Source organism: Drosophila santomea, chromosome 3L, assembly GCF_016746245.2.
Source record: "Drosophila santomea strain STO CAGO 1482 chromosome 3L, Prin_Dsan_1.1, whole genome shotgun sequence".
Classification (NCBI taxonomy): domain Eukaryota; kingdom Metazoa; phylum Arthropoda; class Insecta; order Diptera; family Drosophilidae; genus Drosophila; species Drosophila santomea.
Window position 1 is genome coordinate 6,860,293 of NC_053018.2, and position 20,776 is coordinate 6,881,068.

The 20,776-nt window shown below is 47.7% G+C and overlaps 7 protein-coding genes across 9 annotated transcripts; 3 read left to right on the plus strand and 4 right to left on the minus strand.

Annotated features, from left to right (window-relative positions):
* Nucleotides 1-5: 5 nt before the first annotated feature.
* On the minus strand, nucleotides 6-2,981 carry LOC120449269 (zinc finger protein 540). Its single transcript, XM_039631652.2, has 3 exons — nucleotides 1,974-2,981; nucleotides 1,306-1,919; nucleotides 6-1,249 (listed from the first exon to the last, which is right to left on the minus strand). The coding sequence occupies exons 1-3, from the start codon at nucleotides 2,890-2,892 to the stop codon at nucleotides 191-193; spliced, it is 2,592 nt and encodes an 863-aa protein (XP_039487586.1). The 5' UTR covers nucleotides 2,893-2,981; the 3' UTR covers nucleotides 6-190.
* A 370-nt stretch (nucleotides 2,982-3,351) lies between these two features.
* LOC120448089 (zinc finger protein 699) lies at nucleotides 3,352-6,199 on the minus strand. The gene is made up of 2 exons (XM_039629881.2): nucleotides 5,058-6,199; nucleotides 3,352-4,997 (listed from the first exon to the last, which is right to left on the minus strand). Exons 1-2 carry the CDS (start codon nucleotides 5,923-5,925, stop codon nucleotides 3,544-3,546), a joined length of 2,322 nt encoding a protein of 773 aa, XP_039485815.1. The 5' UTR covers nucleotides 5,926-6,199; the 3' UTR covers nucleotides 3,352-3,543.
* Nucleotides 6,200-6,484: 285 nt separating this feature from the next.
* On the plus strand, nucleotides 6,485-7,106 carry LOC120448090. 2 transcript variants are annotated; one of them, XM_039629884.2, is made up of 2 exons: nucleotides 6,485-6,805; nucleotides 6,859-7,106. In XM_039629884.2, exons 1-2 carry the CDS (start codon nucleotides 6,492-6,494, stop codon nucleotides 6,875-6,877), a joined length of 333 nt encoding a protein of 110 aa, XP_039485818.1. In that variant the 5' UTR covers nucleotides 6,485-6,491; the 3' UTR covers nucleotides 6,878-7,106. The 2 variants fall into 2 exon arrangements, with proteins under 2 accessions (XP_039485818.1, XP_039485816.1); XM_039629882.2 differs by having other exon boundaries at nucleotides 6,495-6,800.
* Nucleotides 7,107-7,229: 123 nt separating this feature from the next.
* On the minus strand, nucleotides 7,230-10,264 carry LOC120448088 (zinc finger protein 668). The gene is made up of 2 exons (XM_039629880.1): nucleotides 9,178-10,264; nucleotides 7,230-9,117 (listed from the first exon to the last, which is right to left on the minus strand). The coding sequence occupies exons 1-2, from the start codon at nucleotides 10,121-10,123 to the stop codon at nucleotides 7,526-7,528; spliced, it is 2,538 nt and encodes an 845-aa protein (XP_039485814.1). The 5' UTR covers nucleotides 10,124-10,264; the 3' UTR covers nucleotides 7,230-7,525.
* A 628-nt stretch (nucleotides 10,265-10,892) lies between these two features.
* LOC120450387 (zinc finger protein 708) lies at nucleotides 10,893-13,311 on the plus strand. The gene is made up of 2 exons (XM_039633379.1): nucleotides 10,893-12,279; nucleotides 12,338-13,311. The coding sequence occupies exons 1-2, from the start codon at nucleotides 10,957-10,959 to the stop codon at nucleotides 13,139-13,141; spliced, it is 2,127 nt and encodes a 708-aa protein (XP_039489313.1). The 5' UTR covers nucleotides 10,893-10,956; the 3' UTR covers nucleotides 13,142-13,311.
* Nucleotides 13,312-13,333: 22 nt separating this feature from the next.
* LOC120450391 (splicing factor 3B subunit 6) lies at nucleotides 13,334-14,390 on the minus strand. The gene is made up of 3 exons (XM_039633386.1): nucleotides 14,181-14,390; nucleotides 13,986-14,104; nucleotides 13,334-13,922 (listed from the first exon to the last, which is right to left on the minus strand). Exons 1-3 carry the CDS (start codon nucleotides 14,196-14,198, stop codon nucleotides 13,694-13,696), a joined length of 366 nt encoding a protein of 121 aa, XP_039489320.1. The 5' UTR covers nucleotides 14,199-14,390; the 3' UTR covers nucleotides 13,334-13,693.
* A 351-nt stretch (nucleotides 14,391-14,741) lies between these two features.
* On the plus strand, nucleotides 14,742-19,289 carry LOC120450390 (transportin-1-like). Of its 2 annotated transcripts, none has more exons than XM_039633384.2 (10): nucleotides 14,742-14,896; nucleotides 15,316-15,421; nucleotides 15,484-16,155; nucleotides 16,228-17,340; nucleotides 17,398-17,568; nucleotides 17,639-17,810; nucleotides 17,872-17,967; nucleotides 18,293-18,368; nucleotides 18,654-18,828; nucleotides 18,892-19,289. In XM_039633384.2, the coding sequence occupies exons 2-10, from the start codon at nucleotides 15,323-15,325 to the stop codon at nucleotides 18,997-18,999; spliced, it is 2,682 nt and encodes an 893-aa protein (XP_039489318.1). In that variant the 5' UTR covers nucleotides 14,742-14,896; nucleotides 15,316-15,322; the 3' UTR covers nucleotides 19,000-19,289. The 2 variants fall into 2 exon arrangements, with proteins under 2 accessions (XP_039489318.1, XP_039489319.1); XM_039633385.2 differs by having other exon boundaries at nucleotides 14,753-14,896; nucleotides 15,319-15,421.
* Nucleotides 19,290-20,776: the final 1,487 nt, after the last annotated feature.

Genomic DNA, 20,776 nt, shown 5'->3' on the forward strand with positions numbered 1-20,776 from the left:
TAATGTACAGTATTATTTGTACTAGCATTAGGGACATTAGATTTAATTGTATTAAAACATATTTTCTGCTTAAGTCTAAATCATATCCATTTTACACACACTGTTTTTATAAGGATAATAAGATATTGCTTTTCATAAAAAACCTAGGCTCGATTTTCCATCTGTGGCAGCGTTAAACGCTGCCCAAATCTCACACATGATCGATTTTTAAGGCATCCAAACTGGTGCCATCGGCATGCGCCTTCTGAGCGTAGTAGCCATCGTAGGAGCTTTGCGCCTTGTCAATCTCCTGCTGATCCTGCAACCGCTGCAGTTGATCGTAGGCAGCCTCCTGTATCTTGCGGCGCTCCTCCTCCGCCAGTCGCTTTACCTCGTTCTCTTCGAACTGCTGCGCCTGAAGTTCGGCAGATGCCGCTGCTCGCTCCGCCGCTGCCTCCTGGTACTCGTCGTAGGAGTGCAGGCTGCGGTCACTGCTCTCAAGCTTGTGTATCGAGGAAAGCTGCTCCTTGGCCGCCTCCGCAATTTCGCGTCGTTTCGCTTCCGCCTGACGCTTTGCCTCTCTCTTGCTGCGTTCCTGCTCTTCCAGCTCCTCGCGTGCGGCATAAAACTTGGGTGAAATAACAGGTGGACGGTTCTCGTGGGTTCGCTGGTGGCGCTTGAGCGCCGTCTCCTGCCGGAAACGCGTGCCGCAGGTCTTACACTCAAAGGGTTTCTCGCCGGTATGAATCCACTCGTGGTGCCTCAGCGTTTGAGCCTTTGCGAATCTTTTTGGGCAAAAGCGGCAGGCAAAGTCTTTGACCTTTTCGTGGATGATCTTATAGTGCCGCTTCATGTTTCCGATATTGTTGAATCCCTGACCACAACCGGGGCAGATATGTTTGCCCTCCTTCTTGGTAAAGTTCACCTGAGGCGACCATGACGGCACAGAAACTGATGGTATAGGATTTACAGCAGTGCCAGCCAATTGCGCCAGATCCACTCGTTGTACGCGGCGTGGATCTTTTGGTATGGTTGCCACGGATTCGGCACACACCTTGAGCAATTCGTCGGCGGCGTTTTGCGACATGATCGGTTCAATGGATACGCCCTCAACTGGTGGCGCAGGCGGAGAGTCGAACTGTTCACCAGGTGTCTCGCCCATTTCCACCTGCCGCTGGCGATAGGTCTCAATAGCACGAAGCACACGCTTTTCATGCGTCTTTAAGTGCTTGGTCAGACTCTTGGGATAGAGGAACTTCTTCCCACAGACCTGCAAATAAAACGTTGCAATGAGGTTACTGGCTTGAAGTATCATACGGCTCTTACCTTGCACTCGCAGCGCTTCTCCCCCGTGTGCGTCATCTCGTGGATCTTGCAAGCGTGCGACTTCCCGAAGGTCTTTCCACAGTATTGACACGCATAGTTTTTGATCTTCTCGTGCACGATCTTAATGTGGTTGGCCAGACTCTGCTTGTTGTGGGAGGCGTGCTCGCAGATGTGGCACTTGAACTTCTTCTCCTGGGTATGCGTCAGTATGTGCGTGTTCCATTCCTGCCTGGTGGTTTTTCCCACCCCGCAGTAAGGACACACATAGTTCTTAATGCCCGCGTGCCGCATCAGATGGTCCTTTAATGCACTATTGATCACGAACCTTTTGCCGCATATGTTACAGGGGAATGGCAGCTCCTTGCCGTCGTGCTTGTACATATGCTTCTTGAGCGCCATGGGACAGCGGAATACCTTCTCGCACTCGGTGCAAGGGTAATCCCGTGGAGGCGCCGCCGCCTTTGTGATACCATGCATCTTCTTCATGTGAAAGGTGAGCAGGCGTATACGTGGAAAGGTCTTGCCGCAGCCATCGACATTGCAGGAGTGCACCTCGGATAGCTCCGTGTGGGCGTGGTCGATGTGAAGCCTTAGTCCTCCAGCGGTGGTGAAACCTGGAAATGCATGCGATTAAAACGAGAACGCAATGTTGACCAATTATTACATACCTTTCCTGCAGGTTTCCACTTTGCATTGGAAGGGCAGGAGATCGTTGTGGTGCTTCATGTGCTCTTCGTAGCGGATGGCCTTCTTGAACTTTTGGTGGCAAATGTGGCAGTCGATGATGCGGTGCAGGTGGCGTTCGCCAGGCGGAATCCTCTTGCGCCGGCTCTTCGACTTCTCACCGTTCTCGTCCTCCTCCTCGGAGCCTGAGACGGACTCCTGCTCCTCCTCCTTAATTACGGCTGCCTTCGCTTTTGGTTTCATCCGGGAATTATCCCTTAAGCGCTGCGCCAAAGGTACATCATCGTCACCATCGCTGCTGTTGGGCTCAAAGTCCACATCTTGGTCAAAGTCTTCGTCGCTCTCTTCCGAAGAGTCCGCGGCAAAAATGGTCATCAGATCGGCGGCATCCAATTCATCTTGCTTCACTTCCTTCTCAACCTGCTCGGCCTCCTTGTCCACGTGCTCCAACATCTTGAACACATCCTCCTCGTTCTCGATCATCTCCATTTTGTGGTCCAGCAGCGGATCGAAGTTGATGCGATCCTCCTCGTCCTGACCCACCAGCTCGGGTTCGTTTCCAGCCACGTTGAGCAAATCGAAGTTTTTTATCTGCGCACTCGCCGGCGGACAAAAGACGTTCCTGGTCACCATGTCCTGGAACTTTTGCACTGAGTCCACGCACAGCTTTTGGAACTCATGCAGGTCGTCCAGTCGGCTGAAGCACGGCGCGCACAGACACTTGGGGAAGCCATCCGACTGTTCCACGGCCAGCGAAGTGCAGACACACAGCTTCTTGGCCAATCCGGGAATCAGGAATAGGTCGAAGGATCCTGCTCCGCCGCCGTTCTCCGGCAGGCGATTCAGGCAGATGCGGCACACCGCGTGCACCGAGTACTGGGCTGCCTCGGCCTCCTCCTCCATGATGCCTCTTCCAGGGGGAATCTACTGGCCAAATCCACGGAATATTAAGCCGAGAAAAACTTTACGCGTCAGAGTAACCAAAACAAATACTAAAAAATACTCCCCAGTGATGCCAAGTGCGGGCAGTTATGAGACAGTCAAATTATTAAAACGTCTAGAAATGTGAATAGCATTGTTAAACAAAATCAAAAGGTGCTTTAAAAATGTGTGCCATTTTATATTTAAACCTTTATCAATGTACAATGTACAATGCATATATGTATTTCATACAAGTTGTACAGCTGGTGGAATATAGTTCGAAAAAAACGAGTTGACTGCACTACTGCTCATCACTAACTTGTTTAGCAGAAAACTCGTTTACCAACACTGCGAAGAATTTAAAATTCAAATTTTCAATGCTTATTACTGTTTATTATATTAAAATCATTTAAAAATGAATACAATTAGTAAAGTACAAACTTAAGCAGTTTAAAGGGGGGTTTAAATACAAAAAATGTCAAAACATGTTTGCAAAGTGACGGAAACTAGTTGGTAAACCTTAGAGACCTATAACTCATATGTCCTTCATAGAAACACATAATGAAAGGATCGGAAACGGATGCGTAAACAGTTTTCGATTTGTTCGCACGTAATTCCGGTTGATTATGCCGCTCAAACATGGTCCAACTTCAGTGCGTCCACCGAGGTGCCCTCCGCCTCGGCCTTCTGAGCGTAGAAGCCATCGTAAGTGTTTGTCTGCTTCTGCAGCTTGTTCAGCTGCTCGAAGGCAGCCTCCTGGATCTTGCGAAGCTCCGCCTCCGCCTTGCGCTTGGCCTCGTTCTCCTCGATCTGGTAGGCCAGCAGTTCGGCGGTGGCCGCTGCCCGTTCCGCCGCCGGATCCTGATACTGCTCGAAATTCTTCGGCTGCTGGCGCTTCACCGCGTTGCTGGACTCCGCCTTGGGTCCCGCCGGCTCCTTGGGCTTGCCCGGCGGACGGGGCGGCTTATCGTGAACCTTCATATGCGTCTTGAGCACCTGCTCCTGCCGGAAGTGCTTGCCGCACACCTTGCACTCGTAAGGCTTTTCGCCAGTGTGAATGTACTCGTGATGCCGCAGATACTGCTTCTTGGCGAATCTCTTCGGGCAGAAGCGGCAGCAGAAGTCTTTGACCTTTTGGTGCACCACCTTGTAGTGCAGCTTCATGTTGCTCACGTGATTGAAGCCCTTGCCGCAATCCGGGCAAATGTGCTGGCCCTCCTTCTTGGTGAAGTTCACTTGCGGCGACCACGAGGGCAGGTTGACCGATGGAATCGGATTGGCCACCGTTCCCGCCAGCTGGGCAATGTCCACCCGCTCGACGCGACCACGCAGGTGCGGACTGGGCTTAGCTATTGTCGAGGAACCACTGGCTCCGTCGCCCATCAAGGGATTGGCCCCCTGCGTCTTGGGCAGATCACGTTTCTCGTGCGTTTTCAAATGCTTGGTGAGGCCCTTCTCGAAGAGGAACACCTTGCCACAAATCTTGCACTCGCAGCACTTTTCGCCAGTATGACTGCGCTCGTGAATCTTGCAGGCGTGCGACTTGCCAAAGGTCTTTCCACAGTACTGGCAGGCGAAGTCCTTGCGCTTCTCGTGCACCACCTTCACATGGTTGGCCAGCGCCTGTTTGTTGTGGGAGGCGTGGTCGCACTGCCGGCACTCGTACTTCTTCTCCTTCGTGTGGGTCAGGATGTGCTTGTTCCACTCCTGGCGCGTCGTCTTGCCTACTCCGCAGTACGGGCACACGTGGTTCTTGATGCCCGCATGTCGGAGGAGATGATCGCGCAGCACACTGTTGATGGGGAAGCGCTTGCCGCAAATTTCGCAGGCGAAGGGCAGCTCCTCGCCCGTGTGCTTGTACATGTGCTTCTTGAGGGCAGTGGGGCAGCGGAAGACCTTCTCGCACTCCGTGCAGGGGAAGTCCCGCTGCGGAGTGTCCACCTTGTGCACACGTTTCATGTGGAAGCTGAGCAGCACGGGGCGGGCAAAGGACTTATTGCAGCCCTCGTAGGTGCACGGATGCATGGCCGATGTCTCCGTGTGGGCGTGTTCCACATGGACACGCAGTCCATTGGCGGTGGTAAAGCCTGAAATTGAACAAATATTACATAAATCTCCTACTTAAATAATCTGCTGGTGGGGTTTACCTTTCCGGCAGCTCTCCACTGTGCACTGGAAGGGTAGCAAGTCGTTGTGATGCTTCATATGCTCCTCGTAGCGAATCGCCTTCTTGAACTTCTGGTGGCAGATGTGGCAGTCAATCAGGCGGTGGCGATCCCGCTCCGTGGCTGGAATCCTTTTGCGCTTGGGCTTGTCCTTGGGATTGCCATCGGAGTCGTCTGATGAGCTGGTCTCCTCGGACTCCTCCTCCTCCTCATGTCGCTTGGCAGCCGACTTCGGCTTGCCCTTCGCCTTGGAACCACGGGTGGCACCTCGTCGGCTGCGTTGGGCCAGTGGAATGTCGTCGTCACTACTGAGCTGGTAGTCTGCGTCGAGGTCGTTGTCGTTGCCGCTCTCATAAGAGTCATCCTGCGATTCTTGGCCAAACGGCTGTTCCAACTCCATTTCCACCTCTTCGACCTCCTTTTCGACGGACTCCAGCATCTTGAAGACGTCCTCCTCGTTCTCAATGATCTCGATCTTGGAGTTGAGAAGTGGATCAAAGTGAACGTTGTCCTCCTCCTCGCCCGGCAGATCCGCCACGGCGGCACTAGTGTCCAGGACATCGAAGTTTGTTTGGCAGGCGAAGGCGTTGCTGGCCACCAAATCCTGGAACTTTTGCACCGAATCCACGCACTGCTTCTGAAAGTCGTGGAGGTCGTTCAGCTTGGAAAAGCAGAGGGTGCACAGGTTCTTGGGGAAGCCATCCGCTTGCTCCACGGAAAGTGAGGTACAAACGCACAGCTTTTTGGCCAGACCGGGCACTCGGAACAGATCGTAGGCCGCCGAGTCGTCCACGGTGGACAGGCAGGTGCGGCACACCGTGTGGATGGAGTACTGGCTCCCCTCATTCATTTTGGACACTCAATTCGATGCTGGACGATCCCGAAATCCAGAAATCGCGAAAACCACAGCAATCCGAAATGTTCTATCGCCGAGAAAAAAAACCCAATACAACACACATTTGTGTGTACTCGCGTATGCGTGTGTGTGTGCGCTCGTCAGCAATTCGGGTTATCGATTACCCGTAAGCGACGAGTACGCTCGCTGAAAAACTGCGCAGCTCTAGCACTCGCCACCCACACTTAGGCGTTTTGTTTTGTTTTTCCCATGCACATGCATGTGCGCAGCGGAGAGGGTACGATGGGCGTATTAGACCCAGCGAGTGTGTGTATTCGTAGTTAAGTCGCACAGTCGAGTTCGCGTCAATATGACTGCGTGACAGCTACGAGCACAATAATAGTACTAGATCAACACGAAGACAAATAAATATGACATATCTTTATGTGGCCTCTCTTTGATATTTGTTAGCTTATATGTAATATTTTCATATTTATTTAAAAATGTAAACTATATATATATATAACTTAAAAGGCTGTATGGTAGATTTTATATTTAAATACATTAGTATGTATGTTTCTATGGATCGTTTCTATAGCAGCTATTTATTTACTTGTCGTGCCGAAAAATACGTTTTTAAAAATATGGAGCACCCCGACAAGGATTCTATAGAAGCTCTGGAAGCAGAAGCCAAAATATTGGGCACGGAACTGGCATTGCAGAATGCCGGGAATGAGAACAACAGGCTCAAACTGGAGATCACCAAGATGGCAGAGGTCCTGGAGAAGCAGAGGATGGTCTTGGAGAAAGCCGACGACAACAGAAAGGAGGCAAAATTGATTTTCTCAACTCTGATGGAGTTAAACAAGAATGGCGGCAGTGACTGGGCAGTTAAGTCCGCTCCTAATATTTAAGAAAGTATTACAAAAGATTAACCATTTGTTTCAGGAACCATCTAATCCCGTGAAGAGTGGAGCACCCAATGGGGATGCCAACTTAGTTGATGAAAGGAAACTTTCCCAGTAAAATCCTTCTTTCCCCTCATTTGGCCACCCAAACAGTTTTTTAATCTTCGAGTTAAAATCAATATTTATTTTTATTTGTCTAAATTTAAAGAACGAACTATATAAACCAAAACTCAGTATAACCATCCAGATGGATTTCAGCTAATAATGAACTATTTTTATATAAATAAAGGTTTGATTAATGTTCTTGCGGGTACAAAAAAGTTTGTTATTAATATATATATTTGTAAAAATCACTGGTATTGCAAAGTGGTCACTTAATATCCCGCCCACCAGATGGAAACTCCAATGGCGTTATGAATATTAATTTTAATCCATTACTCTAAGTAAGCACGGGAGACATTACACGGAAAACAAAATACATATATTGCATGTATGTATAAACGTACGTAAAAAGTAAGAAGTGCTCATATTGTAATATGCACTCGGATAATCTGGACTGCCTATAAGCCTACAATCTGATCCAGCTAGAGAGCAATTCGAGGCATGCCTAAAACTATCCGGACAGTGACAGCTGCAGTGGAAGTGGATACATATGGATGTCGCTAGTGTATGCGTATATGCTAGTAAAGTAAAGCCAATCCCGCTGCCTAGACATGGTCTATCTTTAGGGCATCCAGGCTGGTGCCTTCGGATTGCGCTTTCTGCGCATAGTAGCCATCGTAGGAGGTGGTCGCCTTGATGATCTCCTGCTGCTGCTGCAGCTTCGTCAGCTGCTCGCAGGCCGCCGCCGCGATCTTCTGCCGCTCGATTTCCGCCTTCCGCTTGGCCTCGTTCTCCTCCAGCTGGTGCGCCAGCAGCTCAGCGGTGGCCGCTGCCCGCTCCACCGCCGGATCCTGGTACTGGTCAAAGTTACGCGGCTCGGCATCGGGTTCCAGCTTGCGGAACGTGATCTGAGTGGGCGCACTGCGCTCGGGCACGTGTCGCCTGTTGGGCTTCTCGTGCGTCTTGATGTGTTTCTTGAGTGCCGTCTCCTGGCGGAAGTGTTTGCCGCAAATCTTACACTCGAAGGGCTTCTCGCCCGTGTGTATCCATTCGTGGTGGCGCAGAATCTGCGCCTTGGAGAATCTCTTGGGGCAGAAGCGACAGGCAAAGTCCTTGACCTTCTCGTGGATGATTTTGTAGTGAAGTTTCATGTTTCCAATGTTATTGAAGCCACGTCCACAGCCTGGACAAATGTGCTGGCCCTCCTTCTTGGTGAAGTTCACCTGCGGCGACCACGAGGGCACGGAGACGGAAGGTATTGGATTCACCGCAGTGCCAGCCAGCTGAGAAATGTCCACCCGCTGGACGCGTCGCGAGTTCTTCGGTTTGGGAGGCACTGCAGCGGTCCCGCCGCCGCATGCCTTCAGCATGTCCTCACTGGGCATCTGGTTGGGATCCATTGGCACCAAACCGTCGCTCTGCATCTGCATCGGCATCTGGCCCGGCATCGGTACGGACATTTGGCCGGGCATGGGAATGTTAAGCTGCTGGCGAAGGGGCTCCGCCGGCGGCAGATCCCGTTTCTCGTGCGTCTTCAAATGCTTGGTGAGGCTCTTCTCGCAGAGGAATATCTTGCCGCAGATCTTGCACTCGCAGCACTTCTCGCCCGTGTGACTCCTCTCGTGCACCTTGCAGGCGTGGCTCTTGCCGAAGGTCTTTCCGCAGTACTGGCAGGCGAAGTCCTTGCGCTTCTCGTGCACCACCTTTACATGATTGGACAATGCCTGTTTGTTATGCGAGGCATGGTCGCACTGTCGGCACTTGAACTTCTTCTCCTTGGTGTGCGTGAGGATGTGGGCGTTCCATTCCTGGCGCGTCGTCTTTCCAACTCCGCAATACGGGCACACATGGTTCTTGATGCCCGCGTGTCGCATAAGGTGATCCCTTAAAGCACTGTTGATTACAAAACGCTTGCCGCAGATATTGCAAGGATACGGAAGCTCCTCGCCCGTGTGCTTGTACATGTGCTTCTTGAGCGCTGTGGGGCAACGGAATACGGTGTCGCATTCTGTGCAGGGGAAATCTCGGAGCGGAGCCGCCGCCTTGGTGATGCCGTGCACCTTCTTCATGTGGAAGGTGAGCAGGCGGACGCGCGGGAAGGTCTTGCCGCAGCCCTCGGCGATGCAGGCATGAACCTCGGACAGCTCTGTGTGGGCGTGGTCGATGTGTATGCGCAGCCCATTGGCGGTGGTGAAACCTGAAAGGTAGGAAATCATATAGAACGCATATTTATCGGTTTTTTTCTCCAGAGACATACCTTTCTTGCAGGTTTCCACCTTGCACTGGAAGGGCAGTAGGTCATTGTGGTACTTCATGTGCTCCTCGTAGCGGATGGCCTTCTTGAACTTCTGGTGGCAAATGTGGCAGTCGATGATGCGGTGAAGATGGCGTTCCTCGAGGGGAATGCGCTTCCTCTTGGGCTTATCTCCCCGCGATGTGCCGTCTTCGGAGTCATCTGATTCGGAGGATGAGCCGCTCAAGTCCTCCTCCTCTGGCGGAGGCGGTTTTATCTTTTTGGGCCGTCCCCTGGGCCTAGGCTTGGGTTTGTCTAGGCTACTCAAACGGTCCTGGTAGGATCCGGAGCCGGTAGCTGGTCCCCGCATGCGCTGGGCCAGCGGAATGTCATCATCGCTGCTGTTTGGTTCGAAGTCCAGATCGTGGTCGTTGTCGTTGCCGCTCTCGATGGAGGAATCGTCGTCAAACATCTTGACGGAAACGTCGCCACTGTCATCCTCCTCCACCTTGGCCTCCTTCTCCACCTCCTCGGCCTCCTTGTCGACGTGCTCCAGCATCTTGAAGACATCCTCTTCGTTCTCGATCAGCTCCATCTTATGGTTCAGCAGCGGATCATAGTTAACGTGGTCCTCCTCCTCGGCCTGGTAGTCCTGCACAGCAACATTGGGATCGAAGACGTCGAAGGTGCTCTGGCAGGCAAAGACGTTGCTGGCCACCAGATCCTGAAACTTTTGCACCGAATCGACGCACTGCTTCTGAAAGTCGTGCAGCTCGTTTAGCTTTGTATAGCAAAGGGTGCAAAGGTTCTTCGGGAAGCCATCGTTCTGCTCCACGGACAGGGAGGTGCAGAAACATAGCTTCTTGGAAAGTCCTGGCACCATATACAAATCGTAGGCGGCGTCGTTCTGCAGGTGGTTCAGACAGATCCTGCACAGGCTGTGGATCGAGTACTGCCTGCCCTCGTTCATCTTGCTTTCAATCGCAATCGGCACTGCGAATCGGGGCGGTTTTCTATAGCTTTTTGCGTCTCTCTCCGGTCAGTAAGCAATAAAATAATATTGACACAGAAAAAATTGTATACTCGTCGACTGGCAATCGAGCGAGTGGGCAATAAGCAAGTATTTCTGCCAGCGAGTTACTCGTTAGAGTGCCTATTTGTTATATGTTCCAGGGCTGGACAATCGATGTTTTTTCTTACTTCCTTATTTGTAATTCTAATTAGATTGCAGTAACAATAGTATATGCAAAATACAAACAACAAATGCTTAAATAATTTAAATTACGATTTTTAGCATATTATAAATAGCAAATCAGTGATTTATACAAATTTTTACAAGTGCTTACAACCCAAGCTAATAGTTCGTAACTCTTCGTATGTATAATAAACATAAGACATGTATTTGTCGAAAAAAATCCACAAACATTTAAATTTAACTAGGCGAAAGCAGCGAAACTTTATTGAATACTTTTTCAGTGCTTTTAAAAATAAAATACAAACTATGCACCAAAATATGAAGTATGAAATATGAAGAATATAAACATAAAAAATATTAATATTAAAATAAATATATTGAACAAAAGTTAAAAAAATGTATTTTAACTAGGTTTCAGAACGGTCTCTTATAAGCACTTCGATGTAAACAAATATTTAATTAAAAATATTATATTAAAAATGTTCTTTAAATTTCACCCCATTACACCGAAATGGGTTAAAAACAAAGCGAAAGGGTCACACTGCCCGTCACACTGGAACAAATTTGTTTTGAGCCTCGGCTTGTGATCTCCCCGAGAATCGGGAGAAATGGGCACCAGGGAGCTCCCGTACTCCGTCCTTTCGCTTTGTCGCACCTGTCTTATCCACCTGGAGCATGGTGTTGGCCATGATATCTTCGTGGTTCCAGATTTGTCAAAGAAACTAATGGTTTGCACTTCGTTTGAAGCGGATCAGAACGACGGATTACCAAAGAACCTGTGTCCCCAATGTTTCACCAAGTTGAACGAGCTGCACGATTTCCGGGAACTGTGCGAAAGATCCATTAAGCGTCTTAGGGAAATAGTGACTAGACAGAGGATTATACCCATGGGTGTTTTTGAACCCTTGGCTGAGGATTCTGAGGCAACTGGAAGGCCGGAGGAGCCGGCTAGTTTTGATCCCCTGCTAAATCACAAGCTGGAGATTATTGACAACGAGGAGGAGGTCTTCAAGATGCTGGAAAAGGTGGACAGGGAACCAGAGGAGCATTCAAGTGGCCAAAGCCAAGATGATTCCTCCAGTGCAGAGGACAACGGAGTGGAGGAGGAGAAGAAGCCGTCGGAAGGGTTCACCAGTGACGATGAACAACCCTTGGCGCAGCGTCGGAGGATTGCGAACGAGAAGCGTAAGCTGTATCGCCTGATAAGCTGTCCCATCTGCCAGCAAAAGTTCAAAAAGCAGTCAAAGTACGAGGAGCACATGAAACACCACAATGATCTGTTGCCGTTTCAGTGCCAGGAGGAGAGTTGCCGCAAAGGCTTTACCACAGCCGGTGCACTGCGTCTTCACGTGGACTATGCGCACACCAAGAAGGCGGATGAGATTCCTTGCACCGTGGAGGGCTGTCGATTGGTTTTCCCCCGTCTCCGCCTGCTGACCATCCACCTGAAGAAGGTTCACAACCAGGCGAGGGTTAGTGCACCGCGGGTTGAACAGCCTTGCAGGGAGTGCGGCATGGTTTTTCGTTGCCCGGTGGCTTTAAAGAAGCACATGTACAAGCACACGGGCGAAGAGCTCCCCTATCCCTGTAACATTTGCGGCAAGGGCTTCCATATCAACAGTGCCCTAAAGAATCATCTTCTCCGGCATGCAGGCATCAAGAACTACGTATGTCCATACTGCGGTGTGGGGAAGACCACCCGCCAGGAATGGAGCAAGCACATTCTGACCCACACGCAGGAGAAGCAGTTTAAATGTCACATCTGCGACCATGCCACCCACACGAAGCGGGCTCTAGATAGCCACGTTAAGATTGTGCACGAGAAAATCCGGAATTTTGCATGCCAGTACTGTGGAAAGACTTTCGGGAAATCCCACGCCTGCAAAATACACGAGATGACGCACACCGGTGAAAAGCGATGCGAATGCAAGGTAAGGGAATTACTTTCATATCCTAGATATCATAATCTGACATGTTTTCGCCTCGCAGGTTTGTGGCAAAAAGTTCCTGTACACGGAGAGTCTCACAAAGCACCTGAAGATCCATGAGAAGAGCGTGGAAAGGGCTCTGGAAACGTATAGACAGCGGCAGGGAAATGGCGACGCCAGAGACTCTCATGTGGACGCGGATCAGCTGCTGAAGGTGTGCGCCGAATCCGTAGCCACCATTCCTAAGGATCCCCGCCGCGTAGAACGTGTTGATTTGGCCCAACTGGCAGGCACCGTAGTGAATCCCATTCCCACAGTTCAGATACCAGCCAGCGAAGTGCCAGACAGAGCGAAGTTTGTGCAGAAGGAGGGTATGCACTTGTGTCCCGGATGCAGTCAGGGATTCAATAACCTGGGCAACATGAAGCGCCACTACAAGAGCGTCCACGAAAAGGTCAAGGACTTTGAGTGCCGTTTCTGCTCCCGTCGCTTCGCCAACTCACAATCCCTGAAGCAACACGAGTGGATACACACTGGTGAAAAGCCCTACGAGTGTAAGAGATGTGGCACTCACTTTCGCCAGGAAGCGGCTCTCATCCGTCACCAAAAAGTCCATGACGAAAAGCCGCCGAAACCCGCCAGACTGCCGAAGGAAATCAGCGAAAGAGCACGTGATAAGGCCCTGCAGAAAAGTGAGCGTAGACGAAAGGTTGAGGTTCTACGGCAGGAAATTGCGAAGGTCGCTAAGGCGGAGCTCAAGGATTTGGAGAACCAACGGGCACTAGAGAAGCAGCAAAACACCTACGAACAGTATCAGGCAGCGGCAGCTAGCCAAACTTGTCCAGAATCTAAGACGGAACCCTAATCAGACATAGGGCAACCGACTACCCAAAAGAGTGGGAATTTTTATTGTTGGTTAATATTTAACTATAACTTGTTGAAATAGTTTTAAGCTTTTAAATCAACTTGATAAAGTTGCAAACTTTAGGATAACCAATGGTTTTGGGTGTTTACAAATAAAATCTGTCAAAAATCGTTATAAAAAACAAACAAATGGTTATAGTTTTTCAATTTTTTTTTATTTTTACTTTCACTTGCTTGTTATTTTGATGAGAGAGTGTCTTAATGTCGTCAAATGATTGCAAACAGCCGGAACCGGGCGCAAATGGCTGCGTGCCGCTTTGCCCAGCCGTTTATATGATAGATGGAGTGATGGATGGATGATAATGATTAGATTCAAATGATACAAAATGCGATCAAAAAAATCTACAAGTAGATAGCAAAAATTTGGTATACACATAAGTAGAGCAAGAAGTTCCCTAAACAATGGAAAATGGTCGATGGAAGTGGGGCGTCATCTGATGGGGCCCAATGTCTGTCTCTGCCCCATCCCCGCCTGCCGCACCAAGTGCTGGTTCTAAGGAGCCTCCGGTGTCTTCAGATTGTACTTGGCCTTAATGTTGTTCAGCTCCTCCTGCTTCTTGTCCATGTCCACGCGCTTGAAGGCCTTGTTGGATTGGTAGTAGAGCACCACCAGATAGCGATTGCAGACATTGAAACCGGATAAATGGTCGCAGGCGTTCTTGGCATCGAAAATGTCCTCGTAGACGACAAAGGCGGTGCCACGCGTTTCCGGCGTATTGCCTCTGTAAAGGATACGCACATTTCTTTAAAGGATTCACGGCGAAAAAAAATTCCATCTATCTTACACGCGTATCTGTCGAATGGCTCCAAATTTACCGAATATGTCGTACATCTCGTCTGAGGTGATTTTGTACGGCAAATTCCGCACGTACAGCAACCGATTCACCTCTGGCGGCAGGCGGATCTGCAAAAGAAATTTGTATTTTCACTCGAAATCAATCCATTTACTTTGTCTGCGGAGTCTCAGGTTTTCTTCTCACATGGTTGCGCTTGTTCATGTCCGGTCGCTTTGGATGTTAAGCTGCGACAAGGCGAGAAACTTTCACTCGGCCGCGGGGAAAGCGAGTTGCGGCTTTGTCTGACCCGGGATGAATGTCCTGAATCGTGGTCCTTTGTTTAAAATTAATGACTCCACTGTCTGGCCTCAAACCCAAACAAAATTGACCAGGGTGGTGAATGCGGGCACTCTAAGTGGCGAGAGTGTGGCCGTATTTTGGCAGCCTTTTCGTGTGCGACCTTGCAGCAGCATCTGGAGATGGGAGTTTACCAGTTACATCGCAGCAGGTCTGAAATCCAAAATATGCATTTAATATTCCTTTTTACATTTTAAACTTCTTATATTTTCTTTTTCGAAAATGTTTCCTTTTCACCATTTGTGATTTAAGATATTATATAATCGTGATTCTTACATTTCAAACTGGTTATCTATAACGACTTATTAATTGGCGCCCAAGTCAAAAATGTCCTTAAAACACTTTGCGTTTAATTAATAAATTTAGTTTCGCAAAATATGATGTCTCAGCGACGGCACGCTGCCATCTCTAAAAAAGAAATGGCATACTCCCTCGCTCGCGCACGGTCACACTGTATACCTCTAGCTAATTGTGCAAAGAAAAGGTGAAAAAAGAGAAAATTTACGGGAAAGCTTAAGAAAATTCCAACTAAAATAGTTTTAAAGCACAGCCAAAACCCAAAGGTGAGTACCGGGTATGCGGACAATGCAGGACTTTTCTCGGAAAAGCGTTTTCAGCCACCCGTCGGATGTCACGAAATATGGCGGAGGAAGGCGAGTTCTATTCGTGTTTTTTTTTGTCTGGGGTTGTGTGTAGAAAATCGCACGTTACTCGCGGGGAAGGGCTTTCAGCTCGCGCCTTCCGCCGTAAAACCATTAAGTGCCAAGGGAAGATCGGACGGAAAACGTAAATTTCACAACAGCAGATGCCTGTTTGCGGGTGTGGGTGCCAAATGCCCTGGTGTGCGTGAGTGGCCTCGAGCAGAGTGTCTCTCTTGCTCTCTCTTTCTCCCCCATTTGCTACCCCTTGCGAGGCCATTAACCCTAATTCATAATTCCGAATTAACTATTCAAACCTAAAACCATCCGATCTTCAATTGCAGCAGCAAAATGACGTGGGCACCACAGGAAGAAGGTCTGCAGCAGATCATAGCGATCCTTAAAGAATCGCAGTCACCGGACACAGCCACTCAGATGGCCGTACAGATGGTAAGTGATAACTTCTACTAACCACCCCGAACAGCATTTACATTACTTACCCCTTTCAACAGAAACTGGAGGAATTCAATCGCTACCCAGACTTCAACAACTATCTGATCTATGTGCTGACCAAACTGAAGACAGAGGACGAGCCCACGAGATCCCTCAGCGGTCTAATCCTCAAAAACAACATCCGCATGCACGGCACCACTCTGCAACCGGAGATCGTTGAGTACATCAAACACGAGTGCCTGCAGGCAGTGGGAGACTCATCGCCGCTCATCCGTGCCACAGTGGGCATCCTAATCACCACAATCGCCAGCAATGGCGGTCTGCACAACTGGCCGCAGCTGCTTCCATCTCTCTGCGAAATGCTCGACAACCAGGACTACAATGTGTGCGAGGGAGCCTTCAGTGCCCTGCAAAAGATTTGCGAGGATTCCGCCGAGATTTTGGACTCCGCAGCGCTCAACAGACCGCTGAACATAATGATTCCAAAATTCCTGGAGTACTTCAAGCACAACAGTCCAAAGATCCGCTCCCACGCCATTGCCTGCATCAACCAGTTTATCATAAACCGATCACAGGCCCTGATGCTAAACATAGACAGCTTCATTGAGAACCTCTTTCACCTGTCTTCAGATGAGGATCATGAGGTGCGAAAAAACGTGTGCCACGGATTGGTCATGCTGCTGGAGGTGCGAATGGACCGTCTGATGCCGCACATGTCCCAGATTATTGAGGTATATCTTTAAAATTTATATTTTCATAATCGGAGGCATTTTTTTTTTAATTTCCTATGTATTCCATTTCAGTATATGCTGTTGCGCACACAGGACACCGATGAGGGTGTGGCCCTGGAAGCATCCGAGTTCTGGCTATCCCTGGCCGAGCAAAGCATCTGCAAGGACGTGCTTGCCCCTTACCTATCCCAATTGGCTCCGGTTCTTGTACGAGGCATGCGGTACTCCGAGGTCGACATAATTCTTCTCAAGGGAAACGTGGAGGAGGATGACATGGTGCCCGATCGAGAAGAGGATATCCGGCCGCGTTTCCACAAGTCCCGTGCACACACAATCAGGAGTACACAAGAGGGTGGAGCTGGAGCGGCAGGCGATGATGACGACGACGAATTTGAAGATGGAATGGACGACGATAGCTCGCTATCTGAATGGAACTTGCGCAAGTGCAGCGCAGCTGCTCTCGATGTATTGGCAAATGTTTTCCGTGAGGATTGTCTACCCGTCGTGCTGCCCATCCTAAAGGAGACGCTGTTCCACCAGGAATGGGTGATCAAAGAGAGTGGTGTCCTGGCCTTGGGAGCTATTGCCGAGGGCTGCATGCAGGGCATGATCCAACACCTGCCAGAGCTGATTCCCTACCTGATTAGCTGTCTGTCCGACAAGAAGGCACTGGTGCGCTCCATTACATGCTGGACTCTCTCGCGATACGCCAACTGGGTTGTCAACCAGCCGCACGACCAGTACTTGAAGCCGCTCATGGAAGAGCTGCTGAAGCGAATCCTGGACTCGAATAAGCGCGTTCAGGAAGCTGCATGCTCCGCCTTTGCCACTCTGGAGGAGGAGGCCTGCACGGAACTGGTGCCCTACCTGGAGTATATCCTAAAGACTCTCGTCTTTGCCTTCTCCAAGTACCAGCACAAGAATCTACTGATACTGTACGATGCCGTGGGTACTTTGGCTGACTCCGTCGGTCATCATCTGAATAAACCGCAATACATTGACATCCTAATGCCTCCGCTAATTGATAAGTGGAATCTGCTGAAGGACGACGACAAGGATCTGTTCCCTTTGTTGGAGTGCCTTTCGAGCATCGCCACTGCCTTGCAGTCCGGCTTTCTGCCCTACTGCGACCCGGTGTATCGCAGGTGCATCTCCCTCATTGAGCAGACTATCAACCAGGAAATGGTAATGAAACAGTTTTTTTTGTTTATCATATTTATAATCAATTAAATTCGCCTAAAGCTGTGTAAACAAAACCAAACGTACGACCATCCCGACAAGGAGCGCATGATTGTCGCCCTAGATCTGCTGTCTGGCTTAGCCGAGGGCTTGGACCGCCACATCGAGACACTGGTGGCCAACAGCAACATTATGCACCTACTCTACCAGTGCATGCAAGACGTTCTGCCTGAGGTATGTCTCTTTCAAAACTTTACTTTGAATTTCTAAAATTAACCTTTGAATTTTTAAAAATGCATTCCAGGTACGCCAATCTTCGTTTGCCCTGCTGGGTGATTTGACTAAAGCCTGTTTCCCCCACGTGCATCCGTTCATGGCCGAGTTCTTCCCAATCCTGGGACAAAACCTTAACCCGGACTTTATTTCGGTGTGCAATAATGCCACTTGGGCCATTGGCGAAATCTGCATGAAATTGGGTAAGTGGGCGGGGCTGATGAAGAGTAATATTACAATTTGAATATACATTTTAATTTTAAGGTGAGGAGACTAAGCAGTACATACGCCTTGTACTCAGCGACCTTTTCATCATTATCAACCGTCCGAACACGCCCAAGACGCTGCTGGAGAACACAGGTAATTCGTTTGGGCTGATAGAAATTTTTCGAATTTCCCGAGCTATCTATGAACTTATATGCGATCTGTTTGTATATATATTACTCTGAATGTATGAGTGTATGTGGATGTCTGGAACTTTGTTTCTCTTTTAATTTGTGTTACTTGTTGCATGAGCAGCAACGAAACGAAATCGAACCTCATTCCCATACAACATGCATAGATATAGATAGACGAGAATCGCAATTGATAATCAATTCGAGTTAAGCAATCAATCGCAGCGAACTACGTATGATATTGATTTATTCAGTTGATTTATTTATACTTATTTCTTCTGTTCTTTTAGCAATAACAATCGGTCGTCTAGGTTATGTGTGCCCAGTTGAAGTGGCTCCTTATTTGCCCGAATTTGTACGACAGTGGTGTGTAACACGTTTTATATTTAAATAGCTTATTCTTTCCTTCTATTCTCTTATCTATCCTTCCCGTGCCATTACTCAAATTACGCTTAAACACTGAAACCTATAAGCACATCGATCTATTCCTTTGTTCCACAACTCACTAACAACATTAATTGAACACGTTTATCAACATCATTTAACTGGAAATTCAATTTGCTTTTAATCTTTCGTGTTTTGCCAAAGCCTGTTACTTTAGTTTTCCGTACGTTGAAAACGCCATCTAAACACTTTCTCTGAAAAACGCAGGTGCACATCATTGCGGCACATACGAGACAATGATGAGAAGGACTCAGCCTTCCGTGGAATGTGTCATATGATCACGGTGAATCCAGCTGGCGTGGTCGCAGACTTTATTTTCTTCTGCGATGCCATCGCCTCGTGGGTTAACCCACCGCAGGATCTGCATCAGATGATACAGAAGGTTAGTCTCTTACAACCGGTACACATCTTCCTAATTTATACTTATACCTATATATTCTTCTAGATTCTGCACGGTTTTAAGACCCAAGTGGGCGAGGAAAACTGGCGTCGATTTGTGGAGCAATTCCCGCCAACACTGGCCGAGCGCCTGGCCACAATGTATAACATCTAAGGCTAGCCATGCCATAAAACACCCACCTTCACCCACTAGCGAGACAAGCAGCAACTTCTTAACTAGACAATTATGTACAAGTATGCGTAATAAGCGTGTCGTCTTTATATTTAGCCTCCTTAAGTTATCTGATTCGATGCAGTTCGAATTTTAAGTTAACATTGAAAATCTAAGCTTATAGAAACCGAAAAAAAAACAGCCAATCCACATAAAAGCAACTGCATAACTAGATTTAAAACCACAAACATATATCGAAAAATCTAATACAGAAGAATCACATATATTCGAAATCAAGCTAGAGGATCTTTGATCTGTAGAACCTCTTTAGGCACTCGTCTGTCCGCTTACAGCATATAAAATGTCATTATAATGCATAAAACTCAGTAGGAACTACTAGAAAATTATGTGTTCCGGCCGTACTTAACCGGAGTCAGTGCTATAGCAGACATGCCCCAACCTCCAATACACTCAGCCCCAAAACCCAAACCGAAAATGGAATAGAGTTGAATATGTTAAACACACGGGTGTTTCTCATAGGTAATAGAAAAGCTAAACAAGAAAGAAATCGTCAAAACTAAATGATATTGCGGGTTCTCGTCGCGGTAAATAATAGCTAACTAACTAAATGAAATCTTAGAAGGATGAAAGTGTTGGGTCTCCTGTGAAATTTAAAGATCAGAAGTGGCAAAATGGATTCAATGGCAGTGCAATGCATATGAAAAGCTTCAGCTAAGGAAATTGTTACAAATCAAACAAAGACTGATGTTCAACTCCGTTCAAAAACCATAGAAAGCATTCATCAACAGCAGATTCGAATTTCCCAGCAGCATGCAACACTTTCATCATCTATATAATAAAAAATGGAATCGAAAAAAATCGTCGCGTTTCGGGTTCTAACGGTTTCGCGTTCGCGTATTTTCGTCGCTCGTTCGTAATCGTAATCGTCGTTCGTGGTATCTCGTCGGGTAAACAAAGTAAAAAAAAAATTGAAAAAAGGATATAATACAAGGATAACGATAATATTGCAACTGTTACTGATACAAATTTACTGATACACTTAATGATATTCATATGCTATACAAAATTAGGTGTTTTTTTACGCATTGTGAAAGCGAAAAGCAAAGCAAATAGGGAAAAGTTAAAAAATTGAGATTAGGATTTCGTTGAGTAATTTATTTATTTTCCATTAACTGAATACAAAAGCAACCATTGACTGATCACTTTTTAAAGTATTATTATATAATTTTTGTTTGTATAGGGACAAGTGTAATTAATTAACTATTATTATTTTCTTCAAACTTTTTTATATCATTTGTATAGGCTCGTGTTTTGCGTAAACTCTTTAATTTACGATCTTTGTACAGAACAAATTTTTTACAATTATATGATTAGGTGTAAAGTGTACTACTAAATGAAAACAAAAGTCTTTGAAATTGTCGCGGAACAACTAAAACATACGAAAAATAAAACTAGGGAAAACCAAACTCAGTCAAATACAAATAAATCGATGATTATGAAGCGGAAGAAAACTAAGTAAATCTAAGTAATAGTATTATGTAATTATGCAAACCGTGTTTACGTTTGTGTTTTTTTTTCGTTTCGAAAATGGGGGAACGTGTGATAATAAAGTAACTTCGGGTCGTTCGTTCGCGTCGCGTTAAACTCAATCAATTTAAAAACTAACAATAAGGGACTTTCGCCCCCGAGTCCCAAATAATAATCGCAATACTTAATAACTACAACTACGGTCTAACTAAAGCGGAAGCAAAGCAATTGC

Coding starts and splice junctions, on each gene's coding strand:
- LOC120448088 (XM_039629880.1), bottom strand. CDS start 10,123: ATGAACGAGGGCAGGCAGTACTCGATCCACAGCCTGTGCAGGATCTGT. Junction 9,118..9,177: donor GGTGGAAACCTGCAAGAAAG/GTATGTCTCTGG, acceptor CCTACCTTTCAG/GTTTCACCACCGCCAATGGG.
- LOC120448089 (XM_039629881.2), bottom strand. CDS start 5,925: ATGAATGAGGGGAGCCAGTACTCCATCCACACGGTGTGCCGCACCTGC. Junction 4,998..5,057: donor AGTGGAGAGCTGCCGGAAAG/GTAAACCCCACC, acceptor GTTCAATTTCAG/GCTTTACCACCGCCAATGGA.
- LOC120449269 (XM_039631652.2), bottom strand. CDS start 2,892: ATGGAGGAGGAGGCCGAGGCAGCCCAGTACTCGGTGCACGCGGTGTGC. Junction 1,920..1,973: donor AGTGGAAACCTGCAGGAAAG/GTATGTAATAAT, acceptor ATGCATTTCCAG/GTTTCACCACCGCTGGAGGA. Junction 1,250..1,305: donor AGAAGCGCTGCGAGTGCAAG/GTAAGAGCCGTA, acceptor TTTTATTTGCAG/GTCTGTGGGAAGAAGTTCCT.
- LOC120450391 (XM_039633386.1), bottom strand. Junction 13,923..13,985: donor GCCATTCGACAGATACGCGT/GTAAGATAGATG, acceptor TATCCTTTACAG/AGGCAATACGCCGGAAACGC.
- LOC120448090 (XM_039629884.2), top strand. CDS start 6,492: ATGGATCGTTTCTATAGCAGCTATTTATTTACTTGTCGTGCCGAAAAA.
- LOC120450390 (XM_039633384.2), top strand. CDS start 15,323: ATGACGTGGGCACCACAGGAAGAAGGTCTGCAGCAGATCATAGCGATC. Junction 15,422..15,483: donor CTCAGATGGCCGTACAGATG/GTAAGTGATAAC, acceptor CCCTTTCAACAG/AAACTGGAGGAATTCAATCG. Junction 18,369..18,653: donor CCCGAATTTGTACGACAGTG/GTGTGTAACACG, acceptor TGAAAAACGCAG/GTGCACATCATTGCGGCACA.
- LOC120450387 (XM_039633379.1), top strand. CDS start 10,957: ATGGGCACCAGGGAGCTCCCGTACTCCGTCCTTTCGCTTTGTCGCACC. Junction 12,280..12,337: donor AAAAGCGATGCGAATGCAAG/GTAAGGGAATTA, acceptor TTCGCCTCGCAG/GTTTGTGGCAAAAAGTTCCT.